Source organism: Balaenoptera borealis (assembly GCF_965194805.1).
Source record: "Balaenoptera borealis genome assembly, chromosome: 14".
Lineage (NCBI taxonomy): Eukaryota > Metazoa > Chordata > Mammalia > Artiodactyla > Balaenopteridae > Balaenoptera > Balaenoptera borealis.
The window spans coordinates 66,103,366-66,121,340 of record NC_138875.1 but is presented as its reverse complement, the minus strand read 5'-3'; the positions used below and the strand labels follow the sequence as shown (position 1 = coordinate 66,121,340).

The window sequence follows — 17,975 nt, the reverse complement described above, 5'->3', positions numbered from 1 at the left end:
GCTTTGGCCTCCGGGGGAGGGCTGCCTGCCCCTTTAATGCTAGGGTCTCCACAGTTTTCCACTAACCACAGTTTGTGAGAGTCTCTAAGTTGTCAGTTTTCTCCTCATCCCCTTCTGCCCCTCATCAGCTTTTTCTTCCTGATTTCTTTTTGAAATTCTGCTGTTTTGTGTTGGTATCTTTTTGACTTTCACCTATACTGGTAACACGTAAATGATGACATTGTGGTACAGGACAGACACATTATTCCCATGGCTTCCTTGAGCATTTCTTTCAGTACCCTATATTGCATGCTCTCTTTCCTAGCTGCTAGCCTGCCAGCCCGCTGTGAAAGATTGGAAGTGAATAAGGGGTCATCAGCCGTCCCTTGTACACACGGGGACAGCATCACCAAGGCCTCAATCTGTATAGTAACAAGGAATGTTTTGCTTACCTGCTTCCACATAAGCTGCTGGTAATGGTTAGGATTTGGAAAAGGGGAAAACATTCCTGAGGTGGGGAATTTAGTCACCTGTAGTTCTATATGAAAGTCAACCCCCAAAAAAACAAAGGGACTTCCCTGGCACTCCAGTGGTTAAGACTCTATGGCGCGGCCAAAAAAAAAAAAAAAGAAAAGAAGAAGAAAGTCAAAGTCAACCGAGAGGAGGGGAAGGCATATCATTATAGTCTCAGTAGAGACTGAGAGACTGACAGGCTTTTTCCAGATCCAGGTAGTAAATGTTTTTGACTTTGCAGGCCATATAGTCTCTGTTGCAACTAATCAGCACAGAAGTAGCCATAGAAATACATGAATGAATGAGTATACCTGTGTTTCAATAAAATTTTCTTAGTGTATCTAAGAACTGGAATTTTGTATAGTTTTTGATGTCACAAAATACTCTTGATTTTTTTTCTCCCCAACCATTTAAAAATGCAAGAAATATTCTTAGTTTGTGGACTGTACAAAAACAAGTGATGAGCCGGATTTGGCCCATGGACTGTAGTTTGCTGTCTGTCCTCCGTCATAGGGAAACAGGAAGCAGAGAGGACTGATTAGAGGGCCTGGGAAGCCAGGCCCAGAGTTTTTTCTGTTATTTTCTAATTTAATTAATAAAGACTCTTTTACAAAAACCCCATCTTAAAAAACAATTCAAAAAGAAGAAAGATGGAAGGATAGAAGGGATTGAAAGCATGCAGAAAGGCTCAGAGAGAGATGTGTGTCAGCCAGGAGGTGTGATGAAAGGCCGGTGGGGAGACTCACACTGGGCGAGGGAGCGAGTGAGGAGAGGGCTGGACACCAGGGACAGAGGAAGGGCAAGTGCAAGTTAGTGACCCACTGAACGAGGAAGGCAAAGGAAGGCCGTGCTGAGTTAGACCCCAGGGGGTGACAGCAGCAGTGGTTAGGCCCCAGAGCGGGTGGCACACACCTGGAGTGGACCGTGGAGTTTTTAGTTGTCTGGAAGATGGAGCAGAGCAGAGCAGCCCTGGGGATTGTCCTGGGAGGGAGAGAGCTCTTCTTTTCTGCTGATGGTGTGAGGAGTTGGAAAGAAGAAGTAAGAAGTTAGGGTACAGGGAACTCACCTCTGTGGTGTAGGGAGGATAGCAGTGTGCTGTTTGGTGTGGGTCCTGTAGCAGTCCTGTGTAGGAGCTCTTAGCCTCCACCTAGAGGTGCAAGGACTGAAGTTTGGACGTGAGTAACATGCCCAGAGCCACATAACTAGTAAGTGGTGGAGCTGGCACTTGAACCCAGGTTCTACCGGAATAATCTGGGTTCTTTCCACTAGACTGTGAATTCCTGAGTGCACAGCCGCAGTGTCCCAGGCTGCTAGTTGGAGATCTGCCTTCTGGCACCGTGCTCTGTGTTTAGTGTTATGGCCCAGAACAATGCTGCTCTTCTCTCTCTTACAAAAATCTGTTTGTGTTTTGCAGTCCTTAGAAGGGATGGTTGTTTGTTTGTTTGTTTTCAATTTATTTTTGCCTGCATTGTGTCTTTTTTTCTTTTTCAATTAATTAATTAATTAATTAATGGCTGCGTTGGGTCTTCGTTGTTCCGCATGGGCTTTCTCCAGTTGCGGCGAGTGGGGGCTACTCTTCGTTGCGGTGCGCGGGCTTCTCATTGCAGTGGCTTCTCTTGTTGCAGAGCACGGGCTCTCGGGGCGCGTGGGCTTCAATAGTTGTGACACGCGGGCTCAGTAGTTGTGGCTCATGGGCTCTAGAGCACAGGCTCGGTAGTTGTGGCGCACGGGCTTAGTTGCTCCACGGCATGTGGGATCTTCCCGGGCCAGGGCTCAAACCCATGTCCCCTGCATTGGCAGGTGGATTCTTAACCGCTGAGCCACCATGGAAGCCCAGGATGGTTGTTTTTAAAGCTGAAATAGTTAAATTACTCATTTGCAGTAAATCAGATTAGGTAGGCAATGTTCTCAGAGACAGGATTTGGTAATTTTGGGGGTAATGTTTTAAACCTAAGAAATAGTTTTGAAGGATTAGAATCTGAAGACCCCCATCTGCTGAGTTTGGGGTGAGCTGCTGTGCTGTATGTATGAGAGTCTATTATTTTTTTTTTTAAGATTTTAAATTTATTTATTTATTTATTTTGGCTGCGTTGGGTCTTAGTTGCGGCACGTGGGATCTTCATTGACGCATGTGGGATCTTTTTGTTGCTGCGCATGGGCTTCTCTCTAGTTGTGGTGTGTGAGTTTTCTCTTCTCTAGCTGTGGTGCGCAGGTTCCAGAGCACATGGGCTCTGTAGTTTGCATCACGTGGGCTCTCTAGCTGTGGTGCGCAAGTTCTCTAGTTGTGGCCCACGGGCTTAGTTGCCCGGTGGCATGTGGGATCATAGTTCCCAGACCAGGGATCCAACCTGCATCCCCTGCATTGGAAGGTGGACCACTGGACCACCTTCCAATGAACCACCAGGGAAGTCTCTATTACTCTTAATATGTTACTAGTAACCTGTTACTGAAGCTCAGAGTTTGCTAAATCAGGTAACATTGCTCTGAAATTCTACTTGTTAAAAATTAGAATGAAGCATTAGGAAGAAACATTTATTTTACACATTCTATTTTCTTGATACCCTGTTGGTTGCATTGTATTGAAGTTCTGACACCTAATTAAGTTCGGTGCTTGGACTTTGTAATACATTACTCACGCAGTAAAGACAAACAGCATGATCCTAAATTGGCAACAGCAAAGTCAGTGTAATTGAGTTATATGGTGAGTCTCGGCATTTTCACAGATATGGGTGCACCATGACATCTGGAACTCAGAAGGAAGTGCTTGCCATGGTTTTCCTCTTTTTTCCTCTTACATCCTCATCCTGCCACTGATAAGTGAGTAGAAGTTCTACCCCCAGTTGCAGGATGTGGTGTGACAGGCTATGAACTGGGTAACAGGTGTCTCGAGAGTGCTTCCAGGATTTCCTTCTGGCACGCTTGTCCTTTCAGCAGTGGCTTGGGCTCTTCGCATCCTAGCTCCGATTTTGTCTGCCTGTCGGGTGTTTGGTTCCCTTCTCTGTGTAGTTCTTAAATGATGCCTTTGGCACTGGCCCTGCCTCACCTCCCCTATGCACCTTGCGGTCCTGGTGAGGCCGAGAAGCCTCCACGTGGCTGCCCTGAGGGCGTGTTGATGGTGCTGGAGGGACAGTCTGGGGGCGGGGCTTCGTGTGACCCAGGTCCTCTGAGCTGGGCTTCGAGGGACTTGAGCTGCTTGTCCTCCAAGATAGCTTTGAAGGAGGAGGGGTTTTCAACCAGTGGACACTGGACTTGGGGGAATAACGCGCCTGTGGGAGGGAGCTGCGCGAAGCGGGCAAAGGGCCCGGCACAGGGGTCTGGTTTCATGAAAGAAACGTGCTGCTCTAGACCCCGGCTGCTGGAGGGAGCCCTGGAGAGTGGCTTTGGAGTTCTGGATCGGGCCGTTTTGTGGAGGATTGACTGTTGAGCTCTGCGGTTCGGGCTTAGTGTTCTTGCTGTTCTCTGTGTAGCTTCTGCCCATCGTTCTCGTCCCAGTTCACCTTGTGTCTCGTCCCCGTGTTCTGCTCCCTCCTCTCCCAGCGCTGGCGCTGCCCTTTGCTCCCTGTTGGCCGGTCTGTGTGCAGGGCCTAGGGTTGCCAGGTAAGATACAGGACGCCCACCTACATTTGAATTTAGGGTAAAGAGCGAATATTTTTTAGTCTAAGTATGTCTCAAATGTTGCTGGGATGAAATACAGTGAGGTGGGTGCTGTGGTCGCAGTGCCTGGAGACAGAGTCTTGGCGTGACGTGGGAGAAGACCGTAAGGGGCTCTTGGGGCGGGAAGGCCGAGTGGAAGTGTAGGTGTTGGAAAGAGCGTGGCTGCATCAGACAAGGGATAGGGAGAGGGTGGGAGCCAGGCGTTTGGCCTGAGGCAGGTAGGCAGGCACCTGGAGAGGTGGGGGCGGGGGGGAGCGGGATTCGGGTCGCCAGGCTTTGATTCTTCCCTGACACAGAAGGAGCTGGAGCAGGGCTGGCAGGGGTGGTGGGCACGGAGACGAGGGGATGCTGTCAGCCAGGACCTGCATTGGGGGGCCGGGACGAGTCTCTACCGTAGCTCAGTGTCTCACTGTGCAGGCCGCACCTGAGATTGAGGAAGACAGCCTAGGGAGCTACCCTGCTGTGGTGCCGTCGTGGGGCATCTGGAGTCAGACCTGTTCAGACCCCTACCCTTGCGTCTGAGCTGTGGGAGGCTCAGGTGATCCTTTTCACGGTTGCTCTGAGGTCATCCTCACCTCTCGAGGTGAAGGAGGGTTGAATGAAATGCTGTGTGTGTGGAATCCCCAGCACAGTGCTTGGCATGCAGGGGGCCCTCAGGGTTTAGTTCCCTGCTTTCCCTCTTGCCAGTGAGGTTTCAGATGGACTGGAGAACAGTGGATTTTCACCATCCATTTGGGATTGTCGGTCCGCCAGGCAGCTAGCTAGGACACCACAGAAGGAGGTGCAGGTCAGCAGTGAGTCCCTGTGACTCTCCTTACATTTCATTCTGGGAGATCAGAGAGAGCCTTCTTTGAGCTGTCTGTCCTTTCCCAGAAAATGTGGATGGAAATCAAGGGTGTAATAGGCCCCATGTCATACACGTTCCCTGCTCTTTCAGTCAATTCTTTTGAGTTGGCTTTCTCAGCTCAACACAATGTCTGTGCAGATGAGACTGTATTTATAGTCTGCTGCAGAAAGACGAACATCTCCCTTCCCTCCTCAGTTTAAACCAATCTTTTCACGCCAGAGTTTTTCAGCCTTGACACTATTGATTTTTGGGGCCCTATAGTTCTTTGTTGCGAGGAGTATCCTGTGCATTGTAGGATGTTTAGCAGCATCCCTGGCCTCTCACCCAGTTGTGACAACCAAAAATGTCTACTGACGGTGCCAAATGTCCCCTAGAGGGCAAAATTACCCACTGTTGAGACCACTTACCTTATACTCAGTAGATATAAGAAAAAAGTACTCCTTAGTATTTTTTATTGATTTTCATGTTATCTAATCAGTGAAGTGCTTATTGAAAAAAGATTTCAATTTTTATTACACTGAATTCAAATTCTAATTTATTTTAACTTGTTTAGTTTGGAAAGACTTTCTTTGTGCCATTGGCAAAACATTTCTCAAATCTAAAATTTTTAGCTTATTATTAAAGGGTTTATTACATTGTTACATTTGAATGATTAGTAAAATAAAAGAAAATGTTTCATTTTGTATTTCAGATCACAGTTTGTTATAAATGTACAAATATATTGAATTGATATTTTTAATTAAAAATATGGCCGACAGTTAATTTAATGAATACAGTATTGTGCAATTTTGTAACTGCCTGCCAGAAATCTGAGCATAAAGCCATGGTTTGGAGGGGTCATGAATAAACATTTTCTTTTTGTAAATATGGCTGAAGAGGGAGAGGAGACTCAAAATTTCTTGCATTCTGGGAGTTTGAACTTTGGGAACCAATTTGTTTTGGACTAAATCTGGAAAAACCATTTGTGTACTATAGCCAGAAATTCTTTTAGGCTGTCCTTTTCCAGCCTTGTCACTTGTCTGGAATGTTAAGTATCAGCAGTAGTTTAACGGCCCTTTAGCGACTTGTATTAAAAAGATCTCCAGAAATGGATCTAAAGAGGTCCTAGTATATAAGATTAGGGTTTTTTTGTTGTTGTTGTTATTTTTTTCAAAGCAGTAAGAAGGAGAAGACTTATGGTTCTAAGTCTGAAAAATGCAGGGAGCTTCTAGTTGTTTCTAAATATTTCCTTGTGTTAAATCTTGCAGAGTAATAGAGAGAAATCATAAATTAGTATGAGTGGGTTTTTCTGTGGCCAAAACAAAGGGAAATAGAATTGCGCTTTTGGATTTTTGTTGCTGATAATTAACTCTTTTTTTCTAGTATCCTGTCTATCAGTAGTTGTGGTTTAGTGAAAAGAGTTCAGACTTTGGGCAAACTCCTTACTCCTGTAGCCTCAGTTTCTTCCTCCTTTCGAGGCACGTAGGGTGGTTTCGAATCAAATGTGCTAGTGCTGGGCAGCACCGCCCTCCCCCAGGCAGCTTGCTCTGGCATTTACACAATAGCAACATCAGCAAAGTGTCTCACCCTCCTCATTACCCTCTGACTGTGTGCCCTTCACAAAGCCAAATTTTTGAAACGTTCTTCCTTCATCTCCTACTCAATTTTTTGTCCCTTTCCAGTGAGGTCTGACTTTGCCCCGTCCTTCCACTTGGAGCTGTGTTGGCCCTGCTTGCCATCTCCTCCTTCTGGTCGACTTCAGTGTCCACTTGGGCACTTTCTCCTGTAGATTTGCCCCCAGGCTCCCTTCACCCAGCGTCGCCAGGCAGAGAGGAGGTAGCTGTGACGGGAAGGGGTGGTAGTTGGAGAGGAACTGCTTTTTCCTTTTCCTTCTTCTGTGGCCGCAAGGGTGTTTGGAGGGGAGTGCACACTTGGGGCTGGAGGTGGAAGTGGAGGAGAGGTCCCTCTGAAGGCCGCCTTTCCTCAGTGCCAGAGTTTGCATCATTGGCTTCTGGGAGCAGGTAGAACCACCATATTAAATGTGCGCATTAGTTGATAATCACACCCTAATTTTAGGCATGAAGTAAAATCCATCTTAAAAATGAGAAAACATCATGTTATAATAAAAAATAAACATTTAAAAGACAGATAATAGAGAACAAAGCACTGATTAGCAGTGGGGAGAGGGATGGGGGAGGGGCAGTATGGGGGTAGTGGGGTAAGAGGTACAAACTGTTAGGTATAAAATAAGCTGCAAGGATATATTGTACAATATGGGAAGTATAGCCAACATTTTATAACTATAAATGGAGTATAACTTTTAAAACTTGTGAATCACTATTGTACGTCTGTAACTTAAATAATGTTGTACAGCAACTATACTTCAATTAAAAATGGACATAAAAAATAAGCTTTTAAAAATTGCCAGTCAGCTCCTTAGTCAGTAAGCATGGAAGTATTTTGAGCAGTAATGGACTTTTGTATTTAGATTCAGGCTAAGCACAGAATCACATGCCCGAAGGCATCTCCCTGGCCTCTCTCCTTCATGTCTCTGTCTCTTGCACCTTGAATACACGCCCACTTGCACATGTGCGGTGTTTTGACCTGGCAAAGCTCAGGCTTTTGTCTGAGTAAGCCTTGCCTTTTTCAGTGGAGTCCACTCCAAGTCTGTCTTTAAAATGTACACCTTTAAATGCACTATCTGGTTGTGTGTTGCAATTCACAATAAGAAAGTTTAAAAAAAATGTGTATGTTGAGGAATTCAGTATAAGAAGTCTATTGCATTATGATTTATTTAATTAAAACATTTCTCATTGAATTTCTTTTCAACGTTTTGTTTGGTTTTGTAGAACTCACGATTTTGTCAGTTGGTTTTGGTTATTGGTTTTGATCCATTTAGTAGCAACTTTTACTTACAGACTCTTATTTATTTATTTAAATTTATTTTATTTTATTTATTTATTTTTGGCTGTGCTGGGTCTTTGTTGCTGTGCACAGGCTTTCTCTAGTTGCAGCGAGCGGGGGCTACTCTTCGTTGAGGTGCGCAGCCTTCTCATTGTGGTGGCTTCTCTTGTTGTGGAGCACGGGCTCTAGGCGCACAGGCTTCAGTAGTTGTGGCACGCAGTTCAGTAGTTGTGGCGCATGGGCTTAGTTGCTCTGAGGCATGTGGGATCTTCCCGGACCAGGGCTCAAACCTGTGTCCCTGGAATTGGCAGGTGGATTCTTAACCACTGCGCCACCAGGGAAGCCCCACACTCCAATTTAGTTTGCTAAATTTCAGTTTTCCCTTGACAGTGTGATTCCTTCTCAGTGTTTTAGTCTCTTCTTAATTTAAAATTTTAATATGATCCCTACATTTTGAATATGGAGTTTGTGAAATAAGAGATAAATGTATTTAGGTTGCTTTGGTTGAAACCTTTTTTTGAATTTTAGTGGGATATTATCAATATATAACAAAAACATAAAAACATCATAGCTAATAAGCAATTTCCTTTTTTAAAAAAGTTTTGATTCCTGGTTCTTGAGGTATAAATTGTAAAATAGAATATTTGAATTTTTGAGTGATCCTAATCCATCCTCCTCGCCTATAAACAAGGCTCACAGAGTTAGCATGACTTGCTCAGGGTCACGCAGGCATGCCAGGCCTGAGACCACAATCCAGGTCTCCTGATTAGCGTTCCAGGGAACTCCCTACCGTATATTTTCAGTGTTTCCTGATATGTAATTTTCAGTGGGAAAGAACCAGAAGCAAATGTTGTTTGTTGACATCTGTGTGCCACAGTGTATAATTTAATGAAGTAGTGAGTAAAAATAATCTTTAGTCATTCCTTATGGAGGGTTTCTCTGACAGTGTCTTTTGAGTTGCTGCTTTTATTTAAATAAAGCATTAGTCATACTTGGGGCATGCAGTGTGTTGTTATAGATTACGATAGCTCACATTTATGCCATCATTACTGTGGGCCACCCTGCTAAACACTTTAGGTTCATTATTTCATTTAATCCTCCCAAAATCCTTATAAGGAAGGGAGTATTATTTCCAGCCCATTTTACATATGAGGAAACTGAGATTTCAGAGAGGTTAAGTAACTTGCCGAGGGATACAGATTTGAACAGGCATGGTGGGTGGGGCAGTCTCCAGATACTGTAAATAAGCACAGTGGATTTAAAAGTTATCAATTAAATAACAATTCCTTTTTTTTTTTTCTGGCTGCTCCACCCAGTATGTGGGATCTTAGTTCCCTGATGACCAGGGATCAACCCGTGCCCCCTGCAGTGGAAGCCCAGAGTCTTAACTGCTGGACCGCCAGGAAGTCCCCACAATTCTATTTAAATAGTTTTAAATAGCAATACATTTAGTGTAACAGAGGGGACAAATGATTCTACTTGGAGGTGAATAGGAGGTGCATAGAGGAGTTCAAAGGAAGAAGTGGTGACCAATCAGGATCCTTGTGTGTCTACAGGTGGGAGGATTAGGGACCACACCTGTAGTTAACACCAAGAGCTCCTGTCCGGCACTGTGCCAGGGCTGAAGGTGCTTCTTGGTGAGGGATGGCCTCAGAGCTCCTTTGTGGTTTCCAGGACAATCTGTCTTCTCCTCCGCTCAGGGAGGAGCCTTCTTGTTGCAATATAATGACAGTTAAGATAAATTCTTAAGGTCCTCTTGGCATTATTTCTGAAACTTGATTGGTGTGCTTTTCATGGGTGGATGGTTGGGGAGGGTGGAGTTTCTGAATCACTGAAAGAAATTGCCATCCCTGATCTTGGATTGTTGTACCATTTTTCTGACCTTTGAGCCCTGGTGAAAAAACTTCTGGAATGAGTGTGTTGGGATTTTTGTTCTCTTTGTTGGTCTACACATATTATTTTGTACAATAACTATAAATTAGGTTTTATCAACTCCTCTTTATAGGAGAGGAAACATTTGCAAACATACGAAGTGATGAAGTGATTTGCCTGCAGTCACAGTTTGTGTGGCAAAGCTGGAGTGTGAACCCAGCTCTCCTGACTTGAAGTTCAGTGCTGTGCTGATGTTTTGAGGCCCGGGATTGGGTGGGGGTCTGGTGACACATCACAGAGCCTGTTCACCGCTCTGTTCTCTACCTGTAACATCACCATCAGCTGCGTGAGGTGTATTAGAAGGATTTTGGAGTCAGGAGGTACCTTCAAGATTCCTTAGAATTCAGCCTTTTATTGTAGGTGAGGATCCTGGTTGGACAAGTGACTTAAGATTGAAGACAGTGCTTTTTAGAGAAGAACTAATGGGTTTTAAATTGAAGTCAGAATTTAAAAATATCTCAAAGGCTTGACCTTAAGCTGAATTTGACCAAATGATAATTTTAACAGATAGGTGTAAACTTTTTCAGAATATAAATTACACAGCTATGAAACGGAGAAAAGTGGAGTATTTACTGTTCAGTTTCTTCAACATTTCTGTGTGTTTGAAATTTTCATAATAAAATGTTATCGGAAAAAAAGAGAAAAGCAGCTTAGCAGCAGTTTGTGTGAAAGAGGCTTTGTAGTATTAGGTAACCATGAACTCAGGAGGAGCCTCTGGTAGCTCCTGGCCAAACAGGGTTTTTTCTTAGATGAAGTTGAGAAGTTCAGTGTCTAGATGGAGAAAGTAATAGTCGGCTGGACTCTGCTTGCAGACCAGGTCCTCCTCCTGTCTGTGCCAATGGCACAGGTGTGTGAAGTCTGGAATAGGGGCTGGAGACTCTCAGACCGACGTGGGGGAAGGGCAGACTTATCAAAGCACTGTGCTGGTCCTCAGATCCTGGGAGAGCTGTGGGCTGAGGGTACTTTTGTTTTGAGTGTGGCGCTCAGATTCAGGTCAGAGGAAAGGAGTTACAGGGAAGGAGATGCCCTTCTGGCCCCTCTCCCCGAGCCCCCATATGGTGTCCTTCAGTCCATCCTCTGCAGCACCAGGTTTCTCTTTAGGAAGGACACATCCAATCAGGGCGGCACTGCCTTCAGCCCTCAGTGCTGTGTGTCAGACCGAAGCCCTTCCCCGCTGGTCGTCACTGTGACGTTTCTCTGTTTGAGCAGGCCCAGGTCTTCAGGGGCCCCGTGCTTTCTTACACCTCTGACCTGTACCTCCCTTCCTGTTCTGCAAGGGCAGAACCAGGGACGATGTCCCCCTGCTCCCACCATACCTTGTACATGTATGTCCCTCATGTTTGCAATAGATTCATCAAGGATGGAGACCTGTTCACTTATGCACCTCATTCTTCCCCTAGACTGTGAGCCCCTGGAAAGTAGGTATTTTTGTCTTAATCAGCTTAGGATGTCCATCTATTTATCCTTGTTTCACTAGCTTCCCAGAGAATTGGCGTTTGGCTCGTCTTGGCACAAAATAAGTGTTCAGTAACTGTTAAGCAAGTAATGACTTGCTTCCTACCTTAGTAGTCAGTATGCTCCATTTTTTGTCAGTGGTGCTGCATGTGGGGTTTCCTATAAGGGACCTCCAAGATATTTTCCATTTTTAAGAGTCTGTGGTTTGATTTTTAGATAGTATTTTACCTGCCATATGTGGAAGGTAAGAGATGGCCCTTTGTTTTCCTTATGTGATCTCCTTATACATGTAAAGGAAACTCAAGCTTCCTGTGTGGCTGCGGCTGTGTAATTAGCTTTAGGCAGGGCTCCTAGAGCTGTAAATCCTGTACTGGGACATCCTGGTAAGAGGTCCAGCCACCCAGATTGCAGCCTTCTCACTGAATGCAAGCTTATTTGTGTAAATGAGAGCAGTTGTGTCTCTGCCCTTGCCTAACAATTATTTTAAATAAAAAAGTAGCAGCTCTCTATAAATGAATATGATTATAGCTAAGGTTTTTACTTTTAGAGCTGTAACATAATACATACTGATTTAGACCTGGTAATAAGTTTTCTAAAATCTATCCAAAAGGTAGATTTTATATTAAATAACATGGTAATTAGCACCTTCAAAATGAAAAATATTGGTCAGGAGTACCAGCACTGACCGATAGGACAAGTAGGTAAGTCTAGAAGGGGCAGATTGAGCAGTATAATTTTAGTGTTGTTACATTTTGTTCATCTCTTGTGAAATCTTCATTGAGATAAAAATTGCCGGTTTCTGAGGAAGTGCTTGTGTATGGTTGCATTGGAGGCCCTATGGATTGGCGGGCAGGGTGTGGGGTTTGGATTGAGACTACTGTCACTAAAGAATGGTTGACCCAGGGAGAGTTACATCATCAGCGCCCACCTGTGGAGATTCAGGGACCTGTGCTGGGTGTGGCGCAGCTGGGGCATGATGCCTGTCCGTGGGAGGGGCTCGCAGCCTTCAGCGTCTTTCCCTATTTGGGGAGCAGTGCATATATTTCAATGTTTTTGTTTTCAGAAATATTTAATATCTTAAGAAATATTATTTGAGAAATACATGTGACACACTCCTTGGATTATTGTTATTTGAGATTATTCTTAGCGTATGTAGAGAGACAGCATCCATCCTGTTTTTGTGAGGAGAGCTACTTTTTATTCCCCCCCACACCTTGATTTCACTGGACTAGAGGTGGTGGTGGGTGCCTATGTGACACCCTCGTGCAGGCCGGGGAGGTGTAGTGGTAACTTCCATCGCACTCCTTTCGAAGCTTTTAGACCCTGGAAGTGCTGCATGCTGTGTTGTCCTCTCCCTCCACTCTGCATCTCTCCCAGGCCTGGGGCTCCAGGGAGGGTCTGGACCAACAATTCCTGCTCCTTAACCTGGTGAGGGGGGCCAAGGTCTGGTGAATTACCACCTGTTTTGGAGGATCCTTGTCCTTAATAGGGGTCATTTTAGAAAATTGTGGAAGCTTTTTTGACTGCCTCAATGGTTGGTAGAGACTGTTGATATTTAATAAGTAGGGGCCCGGGAATTCTAGACTCAATGAAGTGACAGTTCTGCAGAATGGAAACTTATCCTGAGATCTGCAAAACTTTGGAATATCTTTCTGAATAATTTATGTGGATAAAAAAAAACCTGTTTATGACTGAGCCTAGAATCTTATTCCATCTTACACAAAGAAAGCATTTTTTTAACATACTTTTTGGTATATATGGAATTTTCCAGGGTTGCAGTTACTGTAGACACTGAGGAGAAATTGTTTTGTTCTCAGCTATGAAGTATATTAGGGTTCTCCAGAGAGATGGAACCAATAGGACGGAACCAACCTTATTATAAGGAGTTGGCTCACATGCATATGGGGGCTGAGGAGTCCCAAGATCTGCAGTTGGTAGACTGGGGCCCCCGGAGAGCCACTAGCCTAAGTTCCAGTCTGAGAGTTGGAGTCCAAAGCCAGGAAAAGACTGACATCCCAACTCAAGAAGTCAGTCAGGAAGAGTCCCCTCGGACTCCAGCCTTTTTGTTCTATTCAGGTCTTCGATTAGTTGGATGAGGCCCGCCCACATTAGGGAGAACACCTGCTTCACCCAGCGTATGAATTCAATCATTAATCTCAATCAGAAACACCCTCACACCCAGAATACTGTTTGACAAAATGTGTGGGCGCCCTGCGGCTCAGTCAGGTTGACATAAGATGAGCCGTCACACCAAGCGTGGTTCCCCCTTTTAGAAAATCACATTCTGGAGAGCGTGCATGGAGATGGCATGTATCTGAGTTGCCAGGACCTCGTGCCCAAGTCAACACTGTTTGTAACTGTCAGATTCACAGTGATTCAACTTAGAGCTGTGCATTTCTGACTGTTTTATTCCTAGTATAGTCTGGCTTGAACAGTTACGTGTCAAAATTCGTATTTATTTTATTTTATTATTTTTTATAAATTTATTTATTTATTTATTTTTGGCTGCATTGGGTCTTCGTTGCTGCACGCAGGCTTTCTCTAGTTGTGGTGAGTGGGGGCTACTCTTCGTTGCGTTGCGTGGGCTCCTCATTGCAGTGGCTTCTCTTGTTGCAGAGCATGGGCTCTAGGCGTGTGGGCTTTGGTAGTTGTGGTCCGCAGGCTCAGTAGTTGTGGCTCGCGGGCTCTAGAGCGTAGGCTCAGTAGTTGTGGCTCATGGGCTTAGTTGCTCCATGGCATGTGGGATCTTCCTGGACCAGGGCTTGAGTTTCCCCTGCATTGGCAGACGGATTCTTAACCACTGAGCCACCAGGGAAGCCCAGCAGGCGGATTCTTAACCACTGTGCCACCGGGGAAGTCCTAGTAACTCTGTGTTTAACCACTTGAGGAACTGCCAGACTATCTTCCAAAGTGGCTGCACCATTTTGCATTTGTGCCAGCAGTGCTTGAGGGTTCCAATTACTCCACGTCCTCTCTAACATTTGTTACCATCTATCTTTTTTATTATAGCCACCCTAGTGGGAGGGAAGTCGTAGTTCATTAGGTTTTAACTCTGGGACAGAGACAGCAGCAGGAAAGGGACAGTCTATTACATTGTCCAGTATGGTGTCTACCATGTAACTTTAAATTTAAAAAAACTAAAATTAAATAAAATTTAAATTTGAGTTCCTCAGTCACACTAGCCACATTTCAAGTGTTCAGTAGCCACAAGTGGCTAGTGGCTACTGTATTTCGGATAGCACAGATGGATATAAAACATTTTCATAGTTGCAGTAAGTTCTGTTGGATTGTGCTGGTCTAGAAAAAGTTAATTTGACAGCAGCTGGAGGAGTAGGCAGAGAATGGGAGAGGGTCTGAGTGGTGTAGGAAGGAGTGCAGGCGTGGAATTTGGAGCAGAGAAGAAAGAAACTTTGGGGAGCCATTTACAAGATATGAGACTTAGAAAAAAGATAAATACAAAGGGAAAGTGAGACGTTGAAGGAAAGATTCTTAGGAACTTGATTTTTCTACAAAATCAACTTAGTGATGGGTCCAATCTAATTCCTTAATTTTACAGGTAGAAAAGCACAAAGTTGCCGGTTGGCAGGGATCAGCATAACTGTGGTGCACGTGTTGTGGGAAGCCGCTCCTGTCTGTCTTGGTCATTTTCAGTGTCCTCTGGGAACCTATAAGGAGCAGCTTGGTGGAGCTAAACTAGAGGGAGTGCCAACTCTGGGCTGAGTGCTCCAATGGGAAGGGAAGTAGAAAGCAGAAGGCTTCAGGGCAAGCAGACGGGTGATTTGATTGTCACCAAGTACAGCATTTTCTGGAAGGAAGAACCAGGAAGTTGGGAGAAGTCTGGAGAGGAGACTGAGGTCTCGCTGTGTTTTGCTTGGTGTCAATAACAGTGTTCTTTTTGCTCCGAGGTCTTATCACGGTGAGGGTGGAGCGGAGCCCCCTTTGCCCTGTCTCACTGTTCTGCCACCAAACCAGTTGGTACAGTTTGTGTTACGTCAGGCAAGATAAATCTGGAGCGTTCAAGCACAGTCTAGGTGAAGTGTTCATTGAAGCTATTGGAATGAGCCTTTTCTTTTCCAAAAGGCTATTCTGTAAGTTTCTCTTTATTTTTATTAGTGTGTAGAAATCTTCCTAAAATAGACCAACTTCTTTTTTGTGCTCAGTGTAGTTTCTCAGCGTCATCGTACATAAACTTCCTTACGTTCACAGTAGGCTTTCATTTTCTTTAGTCGTATTATTTACTTTACCCAGACCAGGCCAATGTGTCTTTCCAAACATGATACTACTGTAGAGACTGCTTTTCTAGCTCAGCTAATAGAGGTATGTTGAAGGGTTTTTCTGGCCGTAGTTCTGTGTGTGGCCAGTGTTATTCCAGGTCCTCTAAGCTTGAAATCGAGACTGTTCCACTTAGGCAAAAGGTTTGCTGTCGTGGTTTTAAGGGTGTAAAAGAGTGCCCTTACTTTCTGAACCAAATATTGAGGCTTATGTTCTTATAAGACATTTTGATGCTTCCTCTTGATAAAAGAGATATACTGGGAAATATATTTAGATCCTGAATGTTGGAGTTTCTGGGCTGTTTTGCTGGTTTATGTGGAAATATCACAACAAATATTTGAAATTAGGACTGTGCTGGATAATTTGGAAAGTGTGATCACCTTAGAGACCTGCAAAGTGGCTCATTCTCAAGTGCCAGGATGATTATTGCTTCACTAAATGTACTGTGTGTTAGCCAGTTGCGTTAAGAGATGTAGGATATTCTTTTTACTGAGAGAACTAGAATGCACAAAATAATTTCAAGTTAGTAGTGTTCAAGAAGGAAGCCTTGAAAACAGGGTGCATTCTGATGAATAAGTCTAAGAATTTTTCATCCTTTATTTTCTGTAGCGACATCCAACTTTCAAACATTTTTATTTAGTTCATGGTAAGATCCTTCAAAGACAAATGTTTAAAGAGCTTTCTTACAGTTTTGTTCTCGGTATAATGCCATTTCTCTCCACAGATTTGCTTGTAAATGCATCACGAAGAGGCAGCCCAGAATGAAGAAAACAAGCAGGAGTGTTGGCTCAGTGCCTAAGGTGTCTGGGATAAGCAAAGTGCAAACAGCAGACAAAACGAAACCCGAAAACAGCTCTTCAGCATCTGCAGGAGGCAAACTCGTAAAGCCTGGAACAGCAGCTTCGTTGTCAAAGGTATTTACGTGGTTTTGTTTAAATATGTGACGAATTGTAGGAGGAGTGAGTCTTCATATGATGTTTGATTTATCACATAAACGTTATTTAGGATTCACCCTCTTCAAAGAGAGTTCATGGTGTGGTGGACTTAATTGGTGTTTCGTTGGTCTTTACGAACGAAACCAAGTAGCAGGCTTACTTGTGAGCAAATCGCTGTGCCGGTGTGGGAGAGCCTGCCTTCAAGGAGCTTGTGGAGGAAAGGATGGAGGCAAGTCACTTGCACGAACAACTAAAATACAAGTGAAAAAAAAGTCAGATGCCCTGGGAGAGCAGCAGAGTAGCGTAAACAGTTTCAAGTAGGAAAATATTGTTTCTGCCCGAGAAGGCTTAATGAAAAGAGCGTGTGCGTGAGGTCTTAAAGGACGGCCAGTATGACATTCCTGAAACCCCTGAACAGGAGTTTTTATTCCCACCCACCCCCCTACACTGTTACCATAAACTGTTACTTGTTTTTTGACAACTGATCCAGTATTAATCCCAGGCAAAATTGGGTGATATTAATTTAGTCAGAGCATAACTAGTTTTCTTGTTACACTCCTTTCTTTAGAGGCTAGTTTAGTTCTTGTTAGTAAAAGGTAGTGGTACGTTAGATCCCGGGCTTCGGGAGCAGACAGGCCCAGGCTGGGCATGTACATCCTAGGGCTGCGGTCAGGATGGAAGTGAGGGTGTAGGAAAGAGGATGGCGCAGGGCCTGGCTCACAGCAAGGGCTTTGTAAGGGACTGGCAGTAGGGTTTTTCCTGGTTAGCTCTGGAAACTTCCTGCAGCTCAGGATTGATTCCTGACAGTAGCAGGCTTCCCATGGGTGTTCTCAGTGTCTGTGTTGAGATGACTCTGGGCCATTTTTCTGCTGGTCAAGTCTTAGGTTCACTGGACAGAGATGCACATGGTCTTTTTCCAGTCTTTCTCAGTCCAGAATTCATTTATTTGTTCTTTGCTTGCTTGTTTTGAGGTTTGGTGTTTTGGGGTAGAAACTTTGACTCCATGGAGAAAACCTGGAGAGAGTTTTTGCTTGTCTGATAGGGAGGAACGAAGAAATACCTGAAACGCAATCTGTTCAGAAGCCTTTTGTCCAGGAAAGGCTTTACAGATGTGACTTAATTATTTTAAGAAGCACCTCACAGGAGCAGCTGATGAGGGACTTCCTTATATGTGTTGAAAGACCTAGCAGGAAATGCTGGTTTTTCTATTCCAGGGTTGTCGAAACTGAATGCATACTTACTCTGTGGGCTTGGAGATGCCACCAGATTTTCTCCTTGCTACATCCCTGATGAGCAGCTGGGTGTCATCCTGCGGCCTGGAGGGTGATACCAGGAGTAGACCTTTGCCCTGCTTCCGTTAGTCTGAATCAGCACGCTGAGCAATTTCCTTGGTGGCAGTGCTGCCTCTCTCTCGTGTAAGAAAGCTGGTATTTTCTGCCCCAGCTGTTCACTCAGTTGCTCGCCTGTTTTCAGAGTGGAGCGCCTGTGTGCCTGGGTGACCCGTG

At 44.6% G+C, this 17,975-nt stretch overlaps 1 protein-coding gene across 6 annotated transcripts in view; it reads left to right on the top strand.

Moving 5' to 3' along the window:
• SPECC1L (sperm antigen with calponin homology and coiled-coil domains 1 like) overlaps nt 1-17,975 on the top strand; it is a 121,257-nt gene that overhangs the window by 11,217 nt on the left and 92,065 nt on the right. For 3 of the 6 annotated variants that reach the window (XM_082354151.1, XM_082354146.1, XM_082354147.1), the window contains one exon: nt 16,260-16,449. In XM_082354151.1, coding sequence (XP_082210277.1) covers nt 16,297-16,449 — 153 coding nt within the window. In that variant the 5' untranslated portion in view covers nt 16,260-16,296. Of the gene's footprint in view, nt 1-15,168; nt 15,352-16,259; nt 16,450-17,975 lie in introns of those variants that run through there. The other 3 variants (XM_082354148.1, XM_082354149.1, XM_082354150.1) reach the window with 2 other exon arrangements.